General features: G+C 44.2%; 1 protein-coding gene across 32 annotated transcripts in view; it reads left to right on the top strand.

The window, feature by feature from the left end:
- The window catches only part of RBFOX1 (RNA binding fox-1 homolog 1), a 1,791,866-nt gene extending 1,777,170 nt beyond the window's left edge, over window positions 1-14,696 (top strand). For 9 of the 32 annotated variants that reach the window (XM_043560589.1, XM_043560596.1, XM_043560594.1 and 6 more), the window contains 2 exons: window positions 10,233-10,308; window positions 10,679-10,908. In XM_043560589.1, coding sequence (XP_043416524.1) covers window positions 10,233-10,308; window positions 10,679-10,826 — 224 coding nt within the window. In that variant the 3' untranslated portion in view covers window positions 10,827-10,908. Of the gene's footprint in view, window positions 1-10,232; window positions 10,309-10,678; window positions 10,910-11,847 lie in introns of those variants that run through there. The other 23 variants (XM_043560603.1, XM_043560586.1, XM_043560601.1 and 20 more) reach the window with 7 other exon arrangements.
- The last annotated feature ends 12,462 nt before the right edge of the window (window positions 14,697-27,158 follow it).

The raw sequence follows: 27,158 nt of genomic DNA, 5'->3' as shown, positions 1-27,158 counted from the left end.
CTAATGAATCAAAGAGCAGAGGGGTGGACCGAAAATAGGATGAAATGCTACCTTAGGTTCAGTGGTCACAGAAGATCTGAGAGGGTGACATTTGAACGGGGACCTGAATCTAGTGAGGGTGCAGCCAGGAACGTAACTGTGGAACGGTAAGCATTTCAGGCTGAATGGGCAGCATGTATCAGGGCCATGTGAGTGAGACATGCCAGAGGTGGCCAGGCCCAGCAAGATGTGCAGCATAAGGACAAGTAACAGCTTTGGAGATAAAATCAGGAAGACAAACAGGGCTCAGGAGAATCAGACGAAACCGTTCAAGATTTAAGTGCGGTAGGAAGGCACTGAAGGGTCACCTGTGATCCGCCTTAATGTTTAAATGGTGAGTTAGACTGCATTGTGGGGAACAGATTACGGGATGGCAAGAGGAGAGAGGGTGCCTGTTGGGAGTGTTTTGCAGCAGTCCAGGGAGGGGTGACAGTGGCTTAGGTTAGGACCGTGGTGAAGGAAGAGCCAAAGTGATAGTCTTCGGGCTGCATTTTGACAGGAGAACAAGTAGCAGAGGGCAGCAGATGAAAAGCCGATGAGATTGTCTGTGTTAAATGTCCACCCTCTTCCTCTTGTTCCGAGGGTGAGCCAGGTATTTCCATAAAGCGCTAAGGCTTTTTGTCACTACTGATGATGAGTGAGCCCTCAATCCCTGCAGTAGCTGTGCCTCAAATGGACTTTGCTGAATTCTCCAGGGTGTAATGATCACTTCCTGTTGTTCGTTGAGCAAATTCTGTGTGCTAGCAAGCATGATAAATTATATGGATACATACATACCTACATGTGCATGTATGTGCATGTGTAGACATGAACATATGATTTATTACACCAGCTCAGTGAGGTAGAAATCACCCTCATCCTCACTTTGGAGGTAAAAAAGAAAAAAAAAAAATGCTCAGGCCCAGAGAACTTTGGTAACCTGTCACAAAGCACAATGGAATGCCTCTGATGATGAGGTTCTTACCACTAGACCACACTGCCCCCACGTGTTTCTTGTGTTTTGACCTTGGAACATTGACCTTTGCCTCCAGATGGAATTCTCCTACGTTTTTCAGCTGCCCTGTCTTGCTCGTAAAAAGCTAGTATTTGTGAGAGAACATAGTTCTTAACATGTTGAGGGGGCTCAAGGGAACTTGATGGTTCTATAAATGGCTGCTCCGCTCGGTGTTTATTTGACTTGGGCCATCCCCTTCATCAGCAGGTGTGTGTTGAATAGTCTGATGTACAGGGGATTGGTCTGGGTGCAGGGACAGAGTGAAGGGAGCAGCTGCCTTGTCAGGGAACATTCTGTGTATTCCCAGAGATGTCTGTTCCAGGTCACTTCTCCCCAAATCTTTCTTTTGCTGAAAATCAGTGTCTAAGAGTCAACTAACAGGATAATTTCCTGAAAACTACCAGAAACTTGGAACTAGTTGTTTTGGATGCCAGATCCTGGCTCCCAGCTGCCCCCTGCCCAAGAGAGTGTGTGTGAATGCTTGTGTGTTATGGGGTACGGGTGGAGGCTGGGTCTCCATCCGGTAGCAACTCTTGCCGCCTCCACTGGGCCAGGTACCATCTTAGAGGCATGGAAAGCCAACCTGGGGATACACTCCCAGTTCTTTGTCAGTACTGGACACTAGGTAAGGGTGGAGGTCTGCAAAAAAGCCTTGACCAAATGGTCATCTTCCAACACCATTAAAACCATCCTCTGTAAACAGGCTGCTATGTAGTGTATTAAGTAATTACTAGAAGCAAGTGCATGGGCACATGGGGTGGCATCATCCCTTCCTTCCTTCCTTCTATCCCTGCCCAACTTGTGCATGCACATGCTCACACAGGCACGTGCACACACACACACACAGCTTCAGATAATATTGAGAAGTTTCCAAATTGGCCATTCCCCTAATTGATCCTTCAGCAAACTTTATCTAATTGTCTTTCCTGCATTTTGGTTATTTGATTATTCAGCAAAGTTGTCATGCAGGAAATTGATTTGTAGTTAATTGGTCTGTTTCCAATAAAATGTGATGTGTATTATAATAGGGGAGTGCAGGGTGTTCGGGGAACATATAAACACAGGAACTTAGTAAAAATAATTATAACATTTATTGAGAGCTTGCTGTGCACTAGGCATAGTTCAAAGCTTGTTACAGGCAACAATACCCTATAAAAATAAAATGTCTCTATCAGTTTACTTATAAACATTAAAGATAACCAGAAATCTCTGAATTGGCCTGACTGAGGAAGTTGCTATATCAGTGCAGAATTTGAATTAAAAAAAAAAATAGAACAGCAATTATCAAATGTTAGACTGCATGAAAATCACCCTTATTACAAATGCAGAATCCCTTTTCTCTTCCCATGCCTCTGCCCCAGAGATTCTGATTTATAGGTCTGGAGAAGGAGCTTGAAAATCTGCACTTTCAAGTACTGCCAGGTAATTCTAATACAGGAGCCCTCAGATCACACTTCGAACCTTAGAACTGATCAGTCAGGAACCTTTCCCCTGTCAATGGTAAGGAAAACATAGGATGGGTTTTTCTAGAGTTGTGTTTTGCAGTATGGTGGCCAATAACTACAGCCCTTGAAATGTGGTGGGTCAAAACAGAGATGAGCTGTAAGTATGAAATACATACTAGATTTGGAAACCGTAGTACAAAAATTATGTAAAATATTTCATTAATAAGCTTTAAGTTGATTACACATTGAAGTGATATTTTAATTAACATCTAAAAATGAGCTGCATCTGTTTCTTTTCACTTTTTCAATGTGGCCACTATAAAACTTAAAATGGCTCATCTTTGGCTCATTATATTTTTATTGGCCAATACCATTCCAGAGCTATATTTTCATTCATTTTGCTCAAATGAATATTGAAAGGGTTTGTGTGCCCCAGGAACTGGCCTCTTAGAAGTGAGGGATACTCACCTGGAATTAAAATATTGTGACAGATAATCTGTATGTTGGCAGTGCTTCCTGACTTTATGTTTCCATTTTGCCTCCAAGTGAGAATATAATGTGTGTGCGTGGGCGTGCTAGTTGTTCTTGCCGTGCTAGTTAACCTCTTAGAATCCTTGATCTGCTTACATAGGGTGTGGGGCCTCCGGATGCTTACTTCAGGGGTAGTTTTGACACATGTACGCCATGGACTTTAGTGTTGTGACCCCACCTGGAATAGACAGAAGGCAAAAGCTGTAATCCTAACCATCTTGATAGCATCAATAACTGACACCCATTTGGTTGCTGACTAACTGGTAACCCTCATCTCAACTCACTATTGCCTTATACAGTCGATATGGACCATTATTTCCATTCCCAGACGGAGGAAGTGGCCCAGAGAGGAGATAAACTTTCAGAGATTACTCTTTGTGGTTCCCCCAGTAGGTTAAACCCTATCTGGGGCACCATGTTGATTTCCAAGCATGATGGGAAACTCTTAGTGATTTTGGTAGAGCAACTGTCAGGACACAAGGAAGGTGAAACAGCATTTTTAAGAGAAAGATGGCCTTGAGCTTCGCATTAAAGAGAGTGTGGCTCTGAGTCTTTGGCCAAGAGCAGGATTTACTGTGTCTTCTCCACTCCCAGGTAGTGGCTGCTACTCTGCTCTGATGAATCCAGAATCATGGTTACGATCTCAGACCTGTTCTGTTGGGATTCAGAATTGGAAGAGGTTTCTGATTGCATGGACAGGGTACAGAAAGGGTGATACCATCTGATTTGCCATGGGTGGTATGATCTATTTCTCACAGATGTTCTAGGTGTTGGATTTATGTGCATACTTATGTAGACACAGTTCAGATGTGTCACAGTTTGGATGAGAAAACCATGTGGCTTCCCATTTAGACGCTAGAGAGCCCATAAGATGCTTTCTTTACTGGTTCTGAGCAAAGAAAACATGAGGCTGAAAACTGTACTAAGTGATTAGTGAAGGTAACCATTTCAAATCCAGGGTAAGGAAGTGAGCGGCAACAGGATTTGGAAATGTCAGAGTCCACTTGAGACAACTCTGTGTTGTTCACTTGGAGAATTTCTTCCATTTCTACTCATGTCCTTTTTTGGAGGTTTTGCTATATTTGAAGTGATTTTCTGGATATTTTGAGTTGTGGGACTGGTTAAGTTCCTCTCTCATGTATCTTGAGACGTTTTTAGAATAAAGCTTGGTCATCCTTCATGGTCTATAAATGTGGAAGTCATGGTCTAGGCTAAAGCTAGATATCTTCTGACACCAGTACACATTATGGCAGCCCAGACTGCACAGCCTATAAGTTGTGGGGTTCTATGATTTGAGAAAGGAAGGCTTGCATGGTACGTGTTTATATACATGAAAGTGAGAGCCCATTTACCTTAAATCAGGAAGGAATTGGAAGGGCGTTCTGTGACCGCCTTACTCTAGGTTGCATTCTTTCATCTTTTGAAATGAGGAATTTTGTCTGCATCCTTAGCTAACAGAAACCCCACAAGCCAAGGGGACTGATCACATCCTGCAGTCCAAAATCATTAAGGGATTTGTCAGTCTTTCACCTCTTTCAGTAGGACCATGGGATCTTACTGTGTTCTGCTGCATGTTTTTTAGTGATGAGTATGGGATGGGTGAGTTGGAAAGTATAAATGCCCATAAGACTCTATTTTTGAAAATAGATTGATTTGCAGTTGGATCAGGGAAGGAACCATAGCTGGAGCAGAGCTGAGGGATTCCAAAACCCACATGCCTTGCATCAGTCTTTTTCTTCCTCTTCCTGACTGGTATCGAGTGTGGCTCCTTTTGCCACTGAGAATTGCCAAGAGCAGAGTATTTTCCCAAATGCAAAGAATGCCTGATCTGAAGCACATATCCCATATGCTTTCTCTCAGGATGGGAGGAAAAAAACTGATTGAATTACACCAGCAACAATGAAAACCAAAGGGCTTTCTTCAAAAAGCCCTTTGGTTTTCATTTGGAAAAGCTCAAGAAAGCAGAGTGATGAAGCAGGATGAACATCTGGGTAGGTGGGGATCCGTCTTCTTGTGCAGGTTAACTTCTGTCTTTCTTCTCACCTGTTGCCTCAGATGCCCAGACTGGGGTGAGCCATGCAAGGGTCCAGACCTCAGTTGACCCTCCACGGGAAAGTGCAGAGGAACATCCCTTAGCTACACCATTGCTTTCCAAAGGGCAGGCTGTTACAACTACAGGGTTATGGTGTAGTGCTCCCTTTGCATACTGTGTTGCATGGGTTCATTTTCCCTAATGCCTTGTAGACTATATCTTAGATACATAATTAGGAGGACACTATAGTCCCTAACGGCGATGCAGAGACCCCAGGGGTCAGAATGCATACTCTTTTGGAAGCATACTTTGCAACACTTCTCTGTCACACCTTCTTGCTGCAATTGGGCTGTCCATCAACTGTGAACTCCATCTCTGGGGGAGTTCTTCACTCACCTTTCTGCTCCCCAGGGTTTCCCCAAGCTATCTCTGGGACCAAAGGCATGGAGAAGTGATGCTCCAGGAAGAATAAAGGTCCTAGGGGTATAAAGGCTCTCAACTGGGATAGAGAGTAAAATACAGGCAGTGAAATTAATTAGTGTCCTTCCTATGTCCCTGTAAGAAAATCAGTTCACTCTTAGAATGCTGGTGTGGTACCAGCACAGCTCTATTGTATTTCATTAGCATCCCCCTTGTTTCAATGAGATTCAGATGTTAATAATAAGTAATATTTGCATCTCTCAATAGAATTGGCAAAGCACTTCAACCTACACAGTTTGAGTTCCCCATTCAGTGGGCAGCATTACTTGTTTTTCTCCAACATAACCTTATGCCCAAATGCAGCAGTTTTAACTACCTCTGTAACTCCTAAATTAGGTAGCGCTTAACTCCAAAAGTATCTGTAGGTTGATTGCTAGAGCTGCACATGATCATATTAGAATAGAATCCTTCCCTTGCCTCTACAGACCCGAGATCTGGGCAGGAGAGAGAGCCTGGCTTGGTGAACTCGGACTCTGATCCCCTGCATCACAATCTCTTGTATCTGTAGAGTGCTTTAAAATGTACCTGGTTTCTTTTCATGCACTTCATCTGTGAAGTAGGCAGGCCTCAAACCCAACAATACCATTTTATGAACAGGAAAATGAGGCTCAGGGAGAACGATTTGCCTAGTCTCTGAGTAAGGACATTGCAAAGGCAGAACTTGACCTTGGGCTTTCTTGTCTCATGCCTTCTCCTCTCCCTAGCACCATGGGTGGCTTCCTGCTTTTCACTTGATGCTAAGGTCAAAAAAAGTAGGTTCATGATGGCATGGCTACAAGCTGTGGTGAAGTCACCAGCAAAGCTGTTATCTCTTACTTCATTGTTTGTTTGGCTTTTCCCTGAAGGATTTTGATGAGCTTGATGGCAACTTGGCCACTGTTCTGTGAACTCTCAGGGGTGATGTGAAATTACACACTCTGTATCTTCAGACTCCCCAGAAACTTTTCTTCTGAGTGTCTTAAGGGTTTTGAATGTCTTTGGGAGCAGCTGACCTGGTATCTTCAGAAAGCCTATCTGGAAGACTCTTTGCTGCTGACACAATACTTCTCTCCTGTTTACTCCTCCCTCTTGCTGCCTTTAGTCACGCAGTGGCATTGGCTTGGCCCCTTGTTCACCTGCACTGTGGCCAGTTCTTTGGCACATGCTGGAGACAAAAATGCAAACAAAATAGACTTGACGCAACCTTCATGGGGCTGACATTCCTGGGTGGGGGGGGCGGTAAATAATCAGAGAGGTAAGTAAACAAAATTATTATAGACTTGCTATGTTACATGAAGGGTGGGCAAGTGGCAAGACGGTAAGAAATGAATTAATTTGCATGTGTTCATGGAGCAGTGATGAGGCCAATGTGCCTGGAGCACAGTGAGCAAGGGGTGGATAGGAAAAGACAGGATTGAAAGAGGGGCAGGGCAACACATGCAAATTTGGGTTTTATAAACCGTTGAAGGGTTTTAAACAGGGAAGTGATGTGTTTAGATTTATATTTAACTAGATGGCTGATGGATGGATAGAATATGATAGAAGTAGATTTGTTAGCTATAGATATAAATGGCTTGTGGTTTGAAGAGGCAAGAGTAGAACCACAGAGACAAGATTTAAGGCTGTTGTGGATTTGCTTCTGATGAAACGCTGATGGGTTAGGTTAAGGTGGTGGTAACATGAAGGGAGTAAAGTGGACACATGGAAGATTTCATCTGTAATTTCTGATGGATACATTGTGGGGACACAGAGAGCATCATGACCTGATTGCACCATTGTCTACTTTGGCCAGGGATGGGTGTCATGGAGGGTGAGGATATGTGCAGGTTGGTCGTAACATGGCGGTTGTAAGACATTTTCTCATCACTCCCACTGAGGTCCCTGGGAATTGCCATTTTTCCTTTGGGCTGTGCTTAGCCAGCTCTGAGGACATTAGGTCGCTGACGTGCCTGGTATTTCTGCTGCAAGAGTAGTGCTCAAGTCCACGTCTTCCCTAATAACCTTGTGTCTAAATTGTAGTGTCACACAAGGGCGTGTTTAGAAATTAGCATTTGAAAAGAAGCCTCCTTGCTTTCAGTTTGAGCTGACATGGTCCCTTTTCCTCTGTGGAAATGAAATTTATTAATCATAATAAAACCATCGGATTCTGAAGGTAGAGGTCACCCTGAGGAGAAAAGGAGCCTGCTCATTTACGAGGAATAGTTCAGTGCTGCTGTATTTTTCTTCTGCGTTGGAAGAGAATGCTGCCAAATTGTTACCTTGGGTTTTCCACAAAGGTTGAAGCTCTGCCCAGTGTTATAGTCAAAAAAGAATTTACCATTAAAGTATGTGGAGGGCAAGGGTGGGAGCTCTCTTCTCATTGAAAACATTCAGACTGTGGATACATTATCTCCCCAAAAGAGGAAATTTTTGCCACAGTAAAACCATTCCCCAAATTAAAACAAAAAAATTAATTTCTATAAATGGGCATTTTCACACTCGTCTTGAAGAAATCCCATCAAAATGATGCTTTGCCAGAGCAAGGCTTTTCAGTTTATCTTTGCATTTTATGTCCTGTTCATACAACCAGCTTTCCTGGGTGAAAGTGCATTAAAATAATCCGATTAGCAGTTCCTTTTTTCTCTAGACCAATGAAAGACTATCTTCTCACAAAATGAAAACAGCGTCAGTCATATATCATGTCCTTTGACCCCTGTTCACATCTACTTCTACTTACGTGGGCAGAGGCCCAGCTTTCATGAGGGATCTCCATGAATATACGATTTCTTCAAAAACGTCATCCTTCTTCTGGTTTTAACACACCTTCTGTCTTGGACTTACCTCCATTCTTCCTCCCAGAGACAGAGAGCATTGTTGACTAAAGGTCACCTGATTGAGCCAAATCAATCAAGGGTGTTCCAAAAAATGAAAAGCAAGAGGGGGTTGACCGTTACTTTCCCTGAGAGAATCACCTCAGAAAAGAAACATCCGTTCTTGTCACTGCTTTGGAAGATGAGGAGACCACAGTGTTGAAGCAGAAAGCCTCATGTGAGCTCAGTGCCCTTTGAAACAGGCAGGGTGTGTTTAAGAGTAAGACATTTGTAATGAGAATTTGGTATAATCAAAAAAAATTTTTTTTCTCATTTGAAGAGTTAAAGGTCCTTCACCCCAGCTTCTTCCCATTGTCCCAGGCTCCATGATGTGAGCAACTAAATGAGACCCATCCAGTACATTCTTATCCACCTACCGTGAGAAAGATGACTGGAAGGAAAATGGGGAAGAGATTGGAAAGGAAAGGAATAACAGTAAATGCAAATGAGACTTTAAAAGTTGAGAGGTGAGCTTAAGGTTGATAATACAGACGTTTATTCCTACCTTGTTCCTTCATTCCTTAAAGCAAAGTCCAAGAGTCACAAGCTGTTGATAATTGGCACAGATCCCGTTTAGTGGCCAGTACGTGCATCCTCCAGCTGCTGTGTTGGTTGGTAACAGCACACAGCTGCTGCCTCCTTCAGAGACCTACCCACTGCCCAAGAGTCATTTTAACTCAGAAGTTACCCTCCATTCCTTAAGGAGGCCCACAGATGATGCTTACCTTACATGGGCATTAAAAACCAAGGCACTTGCCCCCAAGCAGGATCAACTCTGCAGGATCAGGTAGAAGCTGGTTTCCAGACCACATCCTTACGTCTTTGTTCTCATGCTCCAACCTGCTCACCTCTCTGTCCTCCTCTTGAAAGCACTCCTCCACAAGGCATGTGGGCAAGAATCTCCATTTCAGACTGTGCTTCCAGGGAACCTAACCCAGTTTAACCTGCACCTCAGCTTTGATCATTACCAAAAGACTAATGTTCACACTGTCTCAAAGAAGGTACTTAGAAGGTCATTCAAGTAGGGGTTCTTGACACCTTGGAATGAGCATCCAGGTTGCCCTGAGAAACTAAAGAATCAGCCCTCACTCTGTTTGGCTTTATGACTTTGAGCAAATAACCTAAACTCTCTGAATCTTAATTTCTGATTTGTTGCTGTGTTCAGTTCCTGACACACAGTAGGCATCCTTCTCGTCTTCATTTATATTCCTAAGCCTGTGCTAGAAGGCATAGCAGTAGAGGAAGGAGGGTGGGAGAAAGGTATAGAAAAACTCAAAGATGAGATCACATCATCAAGAAACATTGTCTGAAATGTGTCCCTTCTTAGAACCTGACCAGAGATTGATGAGGTAGATGATTTGGGGTGATAGTATCGAAATCAAATCAGACTAATTCTCGTGTGGTGCGGAAAGGTCCTACACACCCTTCAAGGATCCTCCTCTTCAGTACCTCTGTTGTTTCCTCTTCTGAGATGTTGGCCCCTAACTGCACAGACCAGGCCACTTTACCCTTTGTGATCCACCTTGTCTCGCCTGATCGATAGCAGCTGAATTAGGAGAAAAGACAGTCTCTCTTGAGAGTAACATGTCCTCTGTGGGTGCTGGGCTTCTTGAAACCACTCCTTCAAGTTGTTTCCTCTGCCTGCCTCAGTCTCTGCGGTAGCCCTGTGATTGACCTGTGTAGAAATGGTTCAATGAGAGAAAGTGAATATTATCTCACACAAGGTTAAATGGACAGAAGAATGTGTTGGGCACAGACGGGCTTCTCTCTGAAAATGAGTAGGGCCCCTCTGCACTGTCTTGGTATTTTTGTATTTTATGGTTGTTATCATGACTCTGTAATAGCATATAATGAATTAATCTTCACCTGCATTTTCCTTTCAGTTACGGACGAGTTTATGCTGCCGACCCCTACCACCACACACTTGCTCCAGCCCCCACCTACAGCGTTGGTGCCATGGTGAGTACCAGTCCCTCCTCTTCCTCATTTCTTCCTGCTTCCCTTCCCTTCCCCCAGCTGGGACCTTACTACGGGTTGACGGTTGACGTACTCTCACTTCCCCTTAATTGAATTTGTCTCTTGTGCTAACAGCAGCTAAAATGCCACATTAATCCTCCCAGTAAACTTGATAAATGTCTTAATTTCTTGGCAATGTAGTGCATGTAAGTTATTATATTTCTAATTTTGCAAGTCTCACCTAGCAGAGCACTTACCTTAATGGAATAATTAGTCATTTTGATAATTAAATCCATCACTAACAGAATGCAGTGTCAATGCAGAACTTTTTTTTTTCTTTTTTTTTTCCCTCCCTTGCTGCTCATTCACATAGCCCCAAGGTTCCAGCCCCAGCACAGACTTCAGAGGAGCTAAGCTGCACACTTCCAGACCTCTGCTGTCAGGCAGCTGAGAATCTGACTGCCTCTCCTCCCCTATTACAATTCATGTTTAAAGTCATAGTCGCCCAGGAAAGAAAATAGAGAGAGGGGCACACTTTGTGTGTGTGCCTAGTACATAAGGAATTAGAAGGAATCAGCTGGGTTTGGGAATTGTCTTTTGTTTTTGTTTTTTTTTTTGGGGGGGTCTGGGTTTTTGTTTTGGGAGGGGTGGGGGGGAGGGCAAAAATGGGAGGTGAGGGTGGGGTGAATTTGCCTGTACTTGTTCAAACTTCTATGCACTAAAACTCTTGAGTACAGTAAGACGTGCCCATCACGTGAGAGCGTATGCAATCATTACAAAGCTTTTGGCATGCAGTTTTCTGCTTGGGGTCAAGAATATCAGTCCTTATCCTAAAAATAAATCCCCATAGGCATTCATTTGAATCGCCAATACTTCTAGAAAAAGTAAATAGCTAAGTGCCACCTCATAGCCATCTAAAGCCATGGCCAGACGAGTCACTGGAGCTTGGTCATAGAAATTCAGCCATGATTTGGAAACATATTATTTTGTACAAGCTCAATTACATCAAGCAATTCATCTGTAAACTCCCCTCTCAAGAGCAAATTCCATCCAGGTTGTTGAGCCAAGTCAAGTAAGCAGTTGATTTAAATTTTCATCCTGATTTTGCATTCAGCAACTCTGCCTCAACACCTAGCCCACTTGAGGAATGTGTTGGAAAGGAGAGTTGAATTACTGCATCCAATCAGCCGTCTATATTCAGCCTCTTGAGTGTAGACTGAGCTTTTTCTGACAGAATGTCATAGTAATGAATCACACAAACAAACCAAGAGAGAAGGGGCCAATTGTTCCATTGTCCAGCCTGTGTCAGAGACCTTCTCACTAGCAGGACTGGCCGAGCGCATTTGGTCTTGCAGGGACCTTTCTTTAGAAGGAGCTGTTGGGGGAGGTCAGGACTGGCCAAGAATGAGCTGGGACGGGTAGAGGGTGCCTCCATTTTGGTTGTTTTTGAGTGTCTATTTTTCACATTAGTCTTTTTTGATGACGCACGTGTTGCAAAAGGAAAAATGTAAAAAACACACCCCTCAAATTGCTTTGTTTCAGAATGCTTTTGCACCCCTGACTGATGCCAAGACTAGGAGCCATGCTGATGATGTGGGTCTCGTTCTTTCTTCATTGCAGGCTAGTATATACCGAGGGGGATACAACCGCTTTGCTCCATACTAAATGACAAAACCATTAAAACCTTCCAGTGTGGGGAGAAAGGAAGCTTTCCGAGGCCTGGGTGTTGCAATACATGCAGTAACGCATCATTTTAGCAGCCCTAAAGATTTAAAAAAAAAAAAAAAAAAAAAGAGGGAAAAAATTACATTTTTTATCTTATACCTCAGATATTTTGTTCTGTGTATTTTAATATTGTGGGTCTTTAATTTCTGAAGGTTCCGTAGTTGGTTGCTGGCTGTAGGAGTTTTTCTGTGGTTGAAATAGAGAGATGCTAGCTATGACTTAAAACTGGATTAGGGCCATATCCAGAGTGCTATATCATGTAAATGAATTATATATGCTGAATATCAAGCTACTGGGGTTATCAGCTGTTTGGGAAGAGTGTAAGTGACTACAGTAGTCTTTTTTTTTTTTTTTTTTTTTTTTTTTTTTTTTTTTTTTACTGCATCTGCATTATTTTATTTTATGAACGGGGAAGGGTGGGAGGGTCTTAGGGGATCAGGACTGGGATTTGGGCTAAAAGGAAAAAAATATATAGTAACTGATCAATCTAAATGACCCACTGCACCAACAATCATATATCAGCGGTTCTAAGTTGCTCATTGAGTTCAAGCCAAAGGTTCTGTTATTAAGGGGGTGCTTCTAAAAGCACTTTTTGCATCCAAGTTGAATGAAGCTGTACAAACCCATCCTTTAAACCATTCCACCCGGCAGTATTCAGCTTCTTAACCAGCCGCTAGTTATTTAGGCAAAAACTGCTAGTTAGGCCATCAACAAGCATTCTTTTTATATTTCTTCCAGTATAATAAATTATTGATATCATTGCTGACTTTTATATTATGGGAGGGAAAAAATAACATTAATAAAAAGGTGATAAAAAGCACTGTTTCTATTTTTTTCTTTTTTTCCAAAAAAAAGAAAGTAATAAAAACTTAAATCCTTTGTACCAGTTAAAAAAAAAAATGTATAAAATTTACATCTGTGCAGTGGAGTTGTTAAGTTCTAGAAACAGTCTATGAAGCTTTAGTTTTAGCCTAGTAAACAACTGTTAGAGACAGATGTATAATTTTTATGGAATTACATGATAATCATATTCGGATTTATAGAAGCATTTTACAAGTATTGCAATCATTGAGTAGAGATAATCATGGTATTTTCATCAGCTTGGTACTTTTTGAAACATGACCGTGTTGTGTGAGCAACCTGCAATTTTTCAGTCCGTGAGATCCTGCCCTCCTTCTCTTCCTGGTCCCCAACGATTATCTCAAACCAGGATCTTTAGTTCCGTCTCCAAGGCCCAGGACACTTGTCAGAAGGAAGCAAAAAAAAAAAAAAACAAAAAAAAAAAACCCACAAAACAATAGGCCCGCCCTCTTCATCCCGGAAGAACAAAGCCCCCCGCTTGTGAAGCAGGGCCAGAGTGACACAGCCGAAAAATTGCAGTTTGTCTGTACTTCTGTTTGAACTCTTTCCATGTTGTCCTGTTTACAAAAGTTAACCTAAGTTGGGGTATCTGTCACGGGTCTTCCTGTTTTTTGTATTTAAATAAAAAACAAAAAAACCAGCGGCAAGCTGCCCGGGTAGTTGGCCGCCATAGTTCAACCTTCACGTGTTCAGTGCCGGCCCCGTGCAGGCGTGCACTTCAGTAAGTTATCAACTCACCGCTGTGAACCTGCCAACCCGCTGTAACAACTCTGCTTTCAAACAAAACCAAACAAAACCTTAAAAAAAAAAAAAAAAGAAAAAAAAAGAAAAAAGTAAAAAAAAAAAAAAAAGTGTTTGTGATCCAGCTTCCTCTCGGTCATCCTACGTGCATGCAGTAAGATTGGTTGGATATTAAACCATCAATAAAGTTTCACAAGATTTGAAAACAAAGTTTCTGTAGCTTCGATATCTAAGACAGAGTCTCGTTATCTTGAAAAGAGAGAAGGGGGAGGGGGGGAACCGCTTAAGCAGCCAGAAGCATGTAACATGTTCTTTGCGGCAGCCTGATTGGGGGAGGGGCGAGGGAGGGGCCACGGGGGTGTTTTATAGCATCGCAGAGACATTCTTATTCCCCCACCTGGAGAGCAGTGCTAGGACAGTGGGTGCCTGGTGGATGGGGTTAAAGGAAACTGCTTATTAAAATGCTACGCATCCTGCCCCAGAGGGGAGAAAGGTGGAAGGAGCAAGGGGCCTCGGGAGTCTGCAAAGCTCTCTCCCGACTGCCTCGGACGTCAAAATCCAGAATTTGCATTGTATTTGGAATCACAAACATAGAATTCTTAACTGTGTTGGTTAAAGTAAAATTATTTTGCAGTTTTGATTTCCATCAACGAGCTGTACTTTCCCCCATGACTGTATGTAGTTTTAATAAAATCATTTAGAACAGTGAGTGCCAAATGATGTTACAGAACCTTCTGCCCAGGCACTCTGCCAAGATGCCAATAAGTCATTTTAAAAATGTATGTCAGAGATGTAAACAGACATTTTGGATTTTTTTAAACAGTATTTATTTGGAATGTTTTCATTTATCTAAATAACTATTGCTATTATGAATTATGGAAAAAAAAGATTAATATCATGTGTGGCATATAGTGACTTCTTAACACACACATCACGCAATCTGCAAACCCAGAAAATGTGTATATCTGTCTTTAGAAATTAGTGTTTATATCACTTACAGTGGTTTGTGAATAAAGAAAAACTGGTTTGTAATATCAAAAATAAAAGCTTAGTCTGAAAAGGTACATGCGAGTTGGCGTCCTGAGTCTTTGTGCTTGTGTGTGTTCGGCGGACGGTAAATTCTGCACGCACAGCCTTGCCGCTTAGAACCACGGCGGGTAGTGGTAGGGGGGTGGTGCTGCCCTGGTGAGCAGGAGGTTGCCCCATGCCCCTGGCAGACCCAGGCGCCTAGGGAACAGGGGCTGGCCGTCTGGCTCACAGGGCTTTCCCTTCTCACTCATCTTTTCAGACAAGTCCATGCGACTAACCAGTGATGTTTAAAAAGAAACAGAACTAAGTTGAGCTATTCCCCAGCATAGAAATGTCAGTCTTTGGGGGCGCCTGGGTGGCTAGGTCAGCTAAGCGTCTGACTTTGGCTCAGGTCATGATCTCACAGTTGGTGAGTTTGAGCCCCGCATCGGGCTCTCTGCTGACCCCTCAGAGCCTGAAGCCTGCTTGAGATTTTGTGTCCCCCTCTCTCTCTGCCCCTCCCCTGCTCATACTCTGTCTGTCTGTCTCTCTCTCTCAAAAATGTACATTAAAAAAAATTTTTTTTTAATGTCTTTGACTTAAAACAACACAGTAGGGGTGCCTGGGTGATTCAGTCCATTACATGTCTGACTTTGGCTCTGATTATGATCTCACGGTTCATGAGTTTGAGCCCTGCACTGGGCTCCATGCTGACAGTGAGGAGCCTGCTTGGGATTCTCTCCCTCTCTGCCCTTTCTGTGCACATGCTCTCTCTCTCTCTCTCTCTCAAAACTAAATAAACTTAACAACAATAAAAACTGTTCATTTCTCGGGGCGCCTGGGTGGCGCAGTCAGTTAAGGGTCAGCTTCAGCCAGGTCACGATCTCGTGGTCCATGAGTTTGAGCCCCGCATCGGGCTCTGGGCTGATGGCTCAGAGCTTGGAGCCTGTTTCCGATTCTGTGTCTCCCTCTCTCTCTGCCCCTCCCCCGTTCATGCTCTGTCTCTGTCCCAAAAATAAATGTTGAAAAAAAAATTTTTTTAAAAACTGTTCATGTCTCTTTTATTTTTTTGTTTGTTTAGAGAGAAAAAGTGTGTGTGAGCAGAGGAGGGACAGAGAGAGGAAGAGAGAGAATCCCAAGCAGGTTCTGCACTGTTGACACAGAGCCCGACATGGGGCTCAAATTTACAAACCATGAGAAACATACGACCATGAACTTTGCAGAGATCAAGAGTCAGACGCTTAACCCACTGAGCCACTCGGGTACCCTCCAAAAAGCTATGCATTTCAAATGAAACATAGGTTCAAGCCATTGATAGAATTTGGGCAGGCTTGGGTGAAAAAGGATGAAAAATAAGAAAAAGCCCTACACCTTCCATTTACTGAGTGCTCACTATGACCATCAGGGTTGAGTCATCTACCCCCACGTAGGTATCTTAATAATATCTTAATCCTATCTCATTTAATTATCTTACGATCCCTATCAAGTTGTTCATACATACAAAGACTAAACAAGATGCAGGGTCTGAAAGCCGTTCTGGGTTTGAATCCTAATTCAGTCACCTGCTAGCTGCGGTCCAGGGCAAATTAAACCAAAGTTTGTGTCTCCGTCTCCTCTTCCATGATTCAGGATTGTGACAACACCTACCTCTTACTACTGTTATGCAGAATAAAGAAGACAATCTATGTGACAGCGTTGTACGCTCTTAGGGTGTAAGGTCACGCAGCGAGCAAGTGGCAAGTTCGACATTCCAGAAGGGGCCCCCTGACGAAGCGGGGCAGTCTCTCTTGGCCCACTGAGAACTTCTAGCTTCCAACTTTAGAAATGAGCACTCTCACTCCCGAGTGCCAAAGGCTGCCTTTTGTTCTCCAGTCCTCTTCCCACAATGCAGGTGGTCTCCATAGACTTATTAACTACACCATCTTAAGAATTTCCCATAAACACCTCATGTAGACGGCTGTATAGGTCTAACTTCCATTGCCCTCTGTCAGTTCCCAGAAGATAGTATTTTATAAATAAAGACGATACGGATTGATGCATCATATGATTTGCCCAAAGTCATGTCTCACAACTCCTAGAACCAGGCTCCTCATGAAAATCTGACCCTGAAGCTTATGCCCTCTTCCGAAAATTCTGCTGCTTTACTCACAGTGATGGTGGCTGTGGTCGTAGTGGTGATGTTGAGTCTGGGCTTCCTATTCTCTCCTTACAAAGTATGGAAGGCTATATTCATTTAAAAAAAAATTAATGAACTAGTTTGATCCTGGCACATGGTGAGGAGGGTGATACTGATCTCCTAAAATGCTGATTTATAATGGCCTGTCCTGTCCTGTCCAAATATGGGGATGTAAGTATAGATAACAAAAGCAGTAGTTAACATTAGAATTTCCAAAATGAGGCTCTTCTCCAAAACGACACTAAGCATATACATTTCACGTGAAGTGTAAAGAAAATTAAAATCATGACAGAATCGGAAGGGTTTGTTAAAGACTTGCCCGGTGGATGCAAATGCTTGACACATGTCCCACCCTCCACCTGACTGTGGGCAGACATGGGCAAAGAAGCCCACAAGAAGCCCGTATGTGATGCACATGCTTTGTATATAAATACAGACAGTTAATTTATTTTTTGCATAGACAACACCTGGGAGGTAGTCACAGCCTTATCCCACCTGTATTTTTTTTTTACCATTTTTTAAAAGCTTATTTATTTTGAGAAGGTGGGGAGGGGTGGAGAGGAAGATAAAGAGAACCCCAACCAGGCTCTGTACTGTCAGCTAAGAGCCCGACACAGGGCTCGAACCCACGAACCGCAATATCCTGACCCGAGCCGAAGTCAAGAGTCAGATGCTTAACCGACTGAGCCACCCAGACACCCCACCTGTATTTTTTTCTCTTAAAACAGCATTTGAATTAAACAGTAAGACCTCCTCCACGTTAACAAATAAAAATAAAGCATCACAAATACGATTCAATGAGTTTAGACTACTCTCTCAATCCCAACGTCTCACTCAACACCCTGACAACCTTGATTACTTATGATGGCATCTGAAGGCTGTTTCTATTTCCTGGGACGCAGCCACTTTTTATGTAAACAGAGCTATGGGGAGCACTTCACTGTGCCTCGCACGTACGCACACATACACACGTGTGCGTGGACTCATGCACTCTCGGAAAACAAAAGCACATTCCTGGGCCCCATCTGCTTTCAGGACTCCTAAGGTGAGACCCACCATTGGAAAGGGAGGCACCGTCTTTCAACAAACGTCTGGATTGTGTTCATGCTGGATTCTTGACCCTATCGGGAGAGCCAATCAATGTGCTTGTGCATGCGTGTGTGGGTGCACGTATGCACAAGCACGAACCTACATGCACCTATATATCGATGCATATTCCCAATCTTTCTCATGACAACCTGTGATTAGCTTTTCACCAATGAAGTCCAGAATTAGGACTGCAAACAATATTCTGAAACGGGAAGATACAAAAGTCATTTTTGTTGGAAAAAAAGACTGGGTTTTGTTTTGTTTTCCTTTCACTGTTCTTTTTGGTTCTTACCCACTACAGGATAACGTGTGTGCGTGTGCACAGGTGTGCACAAATCTATATTATATACTCAGGAGATGTGTGTGTAAATTCATCAGGTGCAGGATAGGAAGTTCTCATTGTTCAGCTGCTCAGGATTCAATACAATGTTTGAAACTGGACCAAGGGCCAAGTTTATCTCACATCCCCATGCTGAGACCTTTCATTATGGGTAACAGCAAGCTTCTCCCTATGCTATTTGCAGTCCTAAGGGACGCAGATTTGGGGGGAACAGGAGCAGCCTTCCCGTTGGCACATTTGAAGAGTCTCCCCTGAGAGCCCAGTCTCACCCCTCATGCTGTGTCCTACTCACCCTCCTGGAAAATCGGGGGGCGGGGGACAGGAAAGGTTTGTCTCTGCCTCGGTGGCCTAGGTCGCTCACCATGGCTGCTTTGACCACAGGCATCTGGCCTGGAGAAGGGGATTTGCCAATTATCACAAAGGGGAAACCTTCTCTGGGTGGTTTGTTAGGAAAACACCAAGGATTCTTTTCACAGGAATGGTATCATTGCCTGAAGTGTCGGAGACTGTATGGAGAATGAAGCAAACAAGGAGATTAGCTCACAACTTTAGATGAAATGCGGGCTCTGTATCTATAATGTGTGGATGACCATAGTACCCACCTCGACCTGTTCTTGTAAGAACCAGCTGTGGTAAAAGACGTAAAGCACTTAGCCTGGTATATAGCATTTTTCCTTTTTAACAATTTTTTTATAAGTTTATTTTTGAGAGACAGAGAAAGACAAATCATGAGCAGGAGAGGGGCAGACAAAGAGGGAGACACAGAATCCGAAGCAGGCTCCAGGTTCCAGCACAGAGCCCAACGCTGGGCTCAAACTCATGAACCATGAGATCATGACCTGAGCCGAAGTCGGAGGCTTAACCGACTGAGCCACTCAGGCGCCCCTACGATTTTTCCTTTTTTTTTTTTTTAAATTTTTTTTAATGTTTATTTATTTTTGAGACAGAGAGAGACAGAGCATGAACGGGGGAGGGGCAGAGAGAGAGGGAGACACAGAATTGGAAGCAGGCTCCAGGCTCTGAGCCCTCAGCCCAGAGTCGGACACGGGGCTCGAACTCACAGACCATGAGATCGTGACCTGAGCTGAAGTCGGACGCTTAACCGACTGAGCCACCCAGGCGCCCCTGATTTTTCCTTTTTAAGAATAAATCACTTCTCTAGCCATGTGTATAATTCTTATGTATCCCCCTAGATTTCATAGATTCAAACAGTATATCTTATCTATATGATATTACATAATATGATTATACATACAGATCTACACAACTGGATAGGCATCTAAACTAATTGTATGCACACATGGATACAAATACTTTTTAATATATATGCTTATTTTTATGCGTCAGCATCACCACCATACACCCATTAGTGGACCATAAATACATATGCTAATTCTTGGGGCGCCGGGGTGGTTCAGTCAGTGAAGTGTCTGACTCTTGGTTTCAGCTCAGGTCATGATCTCATGGTTCATGAGTTCAAGCCTCCTATCAGGCTCTGCACTGACAGCATACAACCTGCTTGGAATTCTCTCTCTCCCCCTCTCTGCCCCTCCCCACTCATTCTGTCTCCTCTCACTCTCAAAATAAATAAATTAACTTAAATATATATACATATATAAATATACATATATATGTATATATATACACACACACATATACATACATACATATGTATACACACACACACACACATACATATATATACACACATATATATGCTAATTCTTGTAAGGCAACCAGCAAACAGGCCTTATGACTACTGCTGCCATCAGTATTATCTTCCTTCATCCTCACAAACTGGCAAGACAGGTGCCACCATCACCCTGGTCCACCCCCCAGGAAACAGAAGCTTCCGCAGGCACAGAGACACGCTGGGGTACACGGCTCTAGGTGGTGGAGCTGAGCCACGGCCATCAGCTGCCTGACTCAAAGCCTTGCAGCCACCAGTTTAGCCCACACGTTACACACCCCGCGGTGCTTCACCCCTGTGGCAGCCCAGCTAAGTCATTTGCCCCATGTCAGGAGGCTTACACCTGCCGGAGCTCACAGCCAACCCGGTGTCCTTTCCTCTCCTGCACCCGCTGCCCTCAAAGGCCTGGCCTAACAACCAACCACCTCGCGAGCTCTTGTTGGGGACGTAGGCCACCAGCAGGGCCCCAAGTCTACCCTGGGGAGCACGCCCACCCTCCCATGACCCTTGCTCCTGCAACGCAGCCCCTGCCTTGGGGGTTGACATCCGAACTCCCCGACTGAAACAGATGGCACGTTGCCTGAATGAGGCAAAAAGTCAACAAGAGCGGGAGAATTCCCCAGGCTCTGAAGGAGAAGGAAAACAAGGGCTGCAGGTAGAAAACAGAAGCGCAGAGACCCAAGAAGCAGGGTAATGTGGCGGCGCCGGCAGGTGATGGTTGGGAGGGTGCGGAGTGCAAAATGGCGGTGCTCATCAGCAGGCAGACTTAAGAAGAAAAGCAAACCTGACAAAGAAAGTTAAAAAAAAAAAAAAAAAAAAAAAAAAAAAAAAAACCTGCCTAAAAGCAGAAGGCAGTAACCGCAGGCCCGCAAATGAAACCCTCACGTTCACATCTGGAAAGCCAAACTCTCCGCAGCCACACCAGGAAGTTGTCGGGAACGGAAAAGCAGGTCAGAGGCGCTGCACACAGCTCGCCTTTTATCTCCCCCAAACACTCCTGGGCCAGCGAGCGGCATTGAAATTCACGACTGTACGTAGGATTTCGGCACCAGCGGACTGTGCTCAGCTGGACAGGGCCGTCAGCATAAAGGGCTTGCTGCTGCTTTTTCCTTTCTTATTTTCCTAGGCTGCGTGACTAGATGATGGATTGTTCTTTCCACGATTTCCCCTTGTTTGCAAAGCCCGGCTCTCCCCCTCTCACCCCCTGGATGGTGTGCACGCGTGCACGCATGCGCGGACGCGGGATCCCATGCTCTGTGAGACTAGGAGGCAAGTAGAAAAATAAACCCACGGAACTTTCAGGGTCGGTGGCAACGCTGTGATAGGGAAATTCTGAGTTGTTTGCGGCCTGTACGGTAGAGGAAAAACAGAAATGCCTCCTTTTTTATTTCCTTATGTTTTTTTTCCCATCACTTGAAAACAAAACAGGGTGCCTCATCTCTGCTGATACCAAGGCAATAGGTCATGGTTATTTTCATTAAGCCATCAAAGACAGACGGGCAGTAACAAGAGTGGAAAAACAGCAAAAGTTAGTAACCGGCCTATTTCCTCTTTTAAAGACATTTCTAGACAAACCCGAGTTTGGATCCTGTCTCTGCTATCTTGTGTCTTTTTCCCTCTTGTACAAACTTAGGGGCAACGGAGCCTCTCTGGGGCTCAGTTTTCCAATGGGTAAGGCGTCTACTCGGGCTGCAGTGAGAATTAATGGAGATTGAGTAGCACCAAGAAGTTTGGTTCTACGAAAGTCACTTACCTCCCACTTGACGACAAAAGTCAAACCCTGGGCTATAACAAGCAACACATCAGACAGGGTGCCGGGATGGCTCAGTCAAAGCATCCAACTTTGGCTCAGGTCATGATCTCACGGGTTTGTGAGTTGGAGCCCTGCGTCAGGCTCTGTGCTGACGGCTCAGAGCCTGGGGCCTGCCACAGTTACCTCTCTCTCTGTCCCTTCCTTGCTCTGCTCAAAAATATATAAACATTAAAAAAATTCTTTTTAAAAATTGAAACATGGGATTTTTGATTTAGGAAAACCAGAGAGGATGCTCACTTATGGAAACTGTTCTTAAAAATCTTCCTGGTGCTTTGGAGTCTGCACGCACTCCTCTGTAGTCATCAGGACACAGCCCCGGGGTCTCTGCAGATCCAGGGTTGTGTGGTCTAGATGTGTAGGCAATCCACAGAGCTGGAGCCACTACACCCGCCCTCCCCCACCCCCGCCAACCTCCTGTGAGCCTCAGCTCCTCCTGCTGCTTCTGGGCCAGGCATTTGTAACCGCTGTGAGCCCCGCTTCCTTGTTAGTCACCTAGAGGGAAATACAATGACCTTGAAGCCTGGTTGTGGGAAAGTGGCCAGAAAATGGCACATAAACTGCTCTGAAGTAGAAGAGGTACAATAAATATTCACCCCTCTTCTCTCCTTGCTCCTTCATTAGCCTCAAGATACTTTTTTTCATCTGGAAATTTCTACTACTTCCTGGGTTAGAGGATTTAAAATAAAACAAAATGCTCAATGCCAGAACAAACAAACAAACAAACAAACAAACAAACAAACCCACATACTATTATAGGCACCAAGACCTACCCTTTGCCGCACAGACATACATAAGGATGAGATAAATTAAGGGAGCCCCTCACACCATAGAACATTGGGCAAGGTTCCAAGCCAACTAGACTCAGGCAAGAGTGATAGGAATATTTGATAAATTCCAAAATGGCAGTCATTCTCTGAGTCCCCAGCCACCAGGTTGTTCTGTGCCAGCAGGACACTGTATCCACTGTATCCTGTCCATGTGGGTCCGTGTTGGGACTGGAGAGGGGAGACATAATCAGTCAGGACGCCTGGCAGCAGCAGCCTTTACCTTTGCCCTAAGAGGTCACATCTCGTCCCACGGGCTTTCTGATAAGCTACAACTGTTCTCTTTGTCCCCCAGTCCAGCCTCCTAATCCCTGACCTCAGCACCACGAATGTCAGGACGATCTTTCCCACACCCTAATCCAGGATGCTGTGACTGAGCCCAAGACAGAGGCTAGAACTCACCGCCTGGTAGCTTTAGGTACAAAATATGTTCTCTGAGAAATTTACTGTTGGGTCTATAGAGGCTGCTACAAGGTGTAAATTAACCTCCAACATCTGAGACTGGTAGATTTCACAGAATTCTTTCCTGGAGAAGCTAGAAGGAGTGGCCACAGCAAGACCCCATGTTCTCCCAGTGACAGTCGCCTGAAGCAGAGAAGAAGCTGCCTTCTCAAGAGGACAGTAGCTGACACATCCAAGAAGGGATTAATATCCCAAATATATAAAGAACTTGCACAAATGGATACACACACACACACACACACACACACACACACATCCCTTTAAAAATGGAGGACTCAAATAGACATTTTTCCAAAGAAGACATCCAGATGGCCAATGGACACATGAAAAGATGCTCAACATCAATAATCATCAAGGAAATGCAAGTCAAAACCACAATGAGGTAGCACCTCACACCTGCCAGAATGGCTAGAATCAAAAACACAAGAAACAAGTGTGGGAGAGAACATGGAGAAAAAGGAACCCTCGTGTACCATTGGTGTGAATGCAAACTGGGGCAGCCATGGTGGAAAACAGCATGGAGGTGCCTCAAAACATTAAAAAGAGAATTACCCTAGGATCTAGGAATCCCAATACCCAAAGAATACAAAAACACTGATTCAAAAAGATAGATGCACCCCTGTGTTTATTACAGTGTTATTTACAATAGCCAAAATATAGAAGCAGCCCAAGGTCCATCCATAGGGACATCCATACCCAGCCATAAAGAAGGAGATTTACAACAATACAGGTAGATCTAGAGGGTATAACACTGAGTAACAGAAGTCAGTCAGAGGAAGACAAATACTATATGACTGCACTCAAATGTGGAACTTAAGAAATAAAACAAATGAGCAAAGAAAGAGACCAAGAAATAAACAATTACGTACAGAAAACAAAATGGTGGTTGCCAGAGGGAGCTGGGGATGAAGGTAAAATAGTAAAGGGGATTAAGGGTACACATTTTTCAAGTTTATTTATTTTGAGACAGAGAACATACACACATGTGAGCAGAGAGAGAGAGAGAGAGAGAGAATCCCAAGCAGGCTCTGCACTATCAGTGACAGCCTGATGTGGGTCTCAATCCCCTGAACCAAATGGTGAGATCATGACCTTAGCCAAAATCAAGAGTCTGACACCCAACCGACGGAGCCACCCCAGTGCCCCAAGGGTATACTTATTTTGATGAGCACTGAGAAATGTATAGAATTGTTGAATCATTATATTGTACATGTGGAACTAATATAACACTGTATGTAAATTATACTTCAATAAAGAATAAAATAAAATATCTTTATGGCAAAAGAAACACACACAAAAATACAGGACAGCAGCCTTCATTTTCCCTTATGTCCCACTTTCTTACAGCCAGCCAGCAAAGAATTCAGCTGGGCTTTGGGTTGACAGAACTCAGGACTGGGGCAGGTTTACTGGACATTGATATTTGAATCTCATTGGCTGGGAGAGCAAAGGGCCAAAGAAAGTGATTTTGTAGATGTATGGTCACTGAAAACTATCCTACCTAGAAAGTGCAAGGGAAAGAGAGAGAGAGAGAGAGAGAGAGAGAGAGAGAGAGAGAGAGAGAGAGAGAAAGGAAGGAATGAGGGAGGGAGGGAGGAAAGAAAGGAAGGAAGGAAGGAAAGAAGGAAGGAGGGAGAAAGGAGGGAGGTAGAAAGGAAGGAGAGTAGGAGGGAGGGAAGGAAGGAAAGAAGGAGGGAGGGAAGGGAGGGAGGAAGGAAGGAAGGGAAGGAGGAAGGAGTAAAGCAAAGAAGAAGTGAAGGAGAGAAGGAGGCAGGGGAGGGAGGGAGGGACTAAAGACAGAAGCAAGCAAAGCTGGAGAGCTGTTTCCGTTGAGTCTCTAAGAGCACAGATTTGGGCGTGTAGCAACTTCATCATTCACTTCTCGTCTTGTGATCCATATAGGGACTGAAGACTTTTTAATATCTTTACCCCAGGTGTGTATTTTCATTCTTAGCCCTGCTTTCTCTGGTGTAGATTCCCTCATGTTTCAACTAGCCCTGCCCACAGGAAACACAGTGTGAGGTATAATACCCGAGTTTAAATTATCTAGCAACCGTGTCAAAAAAGGAAGAAGAAACAGATGAACTTAATTTTAACAATTTATTTAACTGAGTATACAAAAATACGATCATTCCAACATGTGTCCTGTGTAAAAATATATTAAAGAGACGTTGTGCATTCTCCTCTTCATACTCAGATCTCAGAACCTTTTGCGAATTTTACCCTTACAGCACATCACAGTGTGGACCAGCCACACGTCAGGGGCCCAGAAGCCACATACACCGGACAGCATGGCTTCTCACCAGTGACAAACCCTCCCGGCCACCTCATCTCCAAATCTCGCGGTCACGTGAGGCTCCAGGAGCAAGATCCCAGTAAGTCCGGCTGATCTTGTGGATGGTGTAGAAATCCCACCAGCTTTGCCCCAGGGATCACAGAGGTGAGTCCGGGGAGGTCTCCCCGGACTCCAGGGACCCTCTGAGGAAGCCGGCCATTCAATTATTTTCCTTCTACTTGTTGCCAATAATGCTCAGATTCTTGAGAAATAACCCGACACATACTAAAAGCTTGTCTTTGGGGGATTGCCCTGACCAAGTGGCCAAACTCCAAGTCCCAAAGGAGGAGGACCACGAACCAGGAGGGTATATCAGAGGATGATTTGGGAGCAGGTGCTCAGCGGAGTGCTCCCCACTCTGTGCCCCACTTGTACCTGCACCCCTAAGGGGAGGATCCCATCTCTGTTCTTTCACTAACCCTTCACTCATGCAACAGCCCCACACTGATACAGACACAGTGCTGAGCCCTCCAGATACCAAAGCAGGATTTGAAGTGTGGCCAGAGTGAAACGTGGTAGATGTGCCTGACAGCACGAGTCCATCCCACTCTTGAGTGTGAATTTCCATTGCAGTGACATGAATTACTCCCTCTTTAGTAGCTTAAACCACATGTTTATTATCTCACCATTACCACAGGTCAGAGGTCTGGGTATGAGTGAGGTGGGTCCTCTGTGCAGGATCTCCCCAGCTGAGATCAAGGAGCCGGAACCCTGATTCTCATCTGAGGCCTGAGACCATCTTCCAGGTTCACCAAGGTTGTTAGCAGAGTTTAGCTCCTTGTGGAGGTGGGACCGAGGTCCTCATGCTCTTGCTAGCTGTTGCTTAGGGACTGCAAAGCCACCTGTGGTTCCTTTCCATGTGACCCCCTTAGGAAGTCTACAACAGGGATGGTTGCCTTCCTCCAGGTGAGCAGAGGTACACCTCTTGAACTTCTTTACTTTCTTTCCAAAGTCCTTCTGATTAGGTCAGGCCCACCCAGGATCATCCCCCTCCCGATCAACTCAAAGTCAACTGATTCAAAATGTATTCAGGGGAGTGATGTCACAGTCACAGGCTCCTCCCACACTCAAGGGGAGGAAATTGTCCAAATGTGTTCCCAGGGGGTGAGTTTCTTGGCCACCATCTTAGAATCCTTCCACCCCATCTTGTAAACATGCTTCTTTACATCAACAATATAAAAAGCATCACCCTCTCTGTGGTAAGAACCATTTTATTAATAATTTTGATCTTTTAGGGTATCTCTATTTTCTGGGTAAGAAAATCAAGACAGAGATGAGAGAAGGTTGTATCACTACTGGACATTGGTGGAGCCACATTATGAACTTGGTCTTCTTTTAACAGCAAAGCCTTGGAAGAGCCCCTCATGCCACATTGGACTGTAAGTGCTATTATTTTTCCGGAATTTTCCTAATGGGCTCCCTGAGTTTCAGAGACACAATAAATATAAGCTCCTATATTATTTTTCTGTTGGCACACGACAAATTACCCCAAAACTTAACAGCTTAAAATAACACACAGGGGCGCCTGGGTGGCTCAGTCGGTTAAGGATCCGACTTCGCCTCATGTCATGATCTCATGGTTCATGAGTTCGAGCCCCACATCAGGTTCTGTGCTGATAGCCCAGAGCCTGCTTCGGATCCTCTACCTCCCTCTCTCTCTGCCTCTCTCTCTCTCTTCCAAAAATAAATAAGCATTAACTAAATAAGTAAGGAAATAAATAAAACAAATATTATGTCACAGGTTTGGGGGTCAGGAACCCAGATGTAGTTGATCTGGGTACAATCACAT

Source organism: Prionailurus bengalensis, chromosome E3, assembly GCF_016509475.1.
Source record: "Prionailurus bengalensis isolate Pbe53 chromosome E3, Fcat_Pben_1.1_paternal_pri, whole genome shotgun sequence".
In the NCBI taxonomy this organism is placed as follows: Eukaryota; Metazoa; Chordata; class Mammalia; order Carnivora; family Felidae; genus Prionailurus; species Prionailurus bengalensis.
The sequence above is the reverse complement of the archived record's forward strand: the minus strand, read 5'-3'. Positions and strand labels throughout refer to the sequence as shown.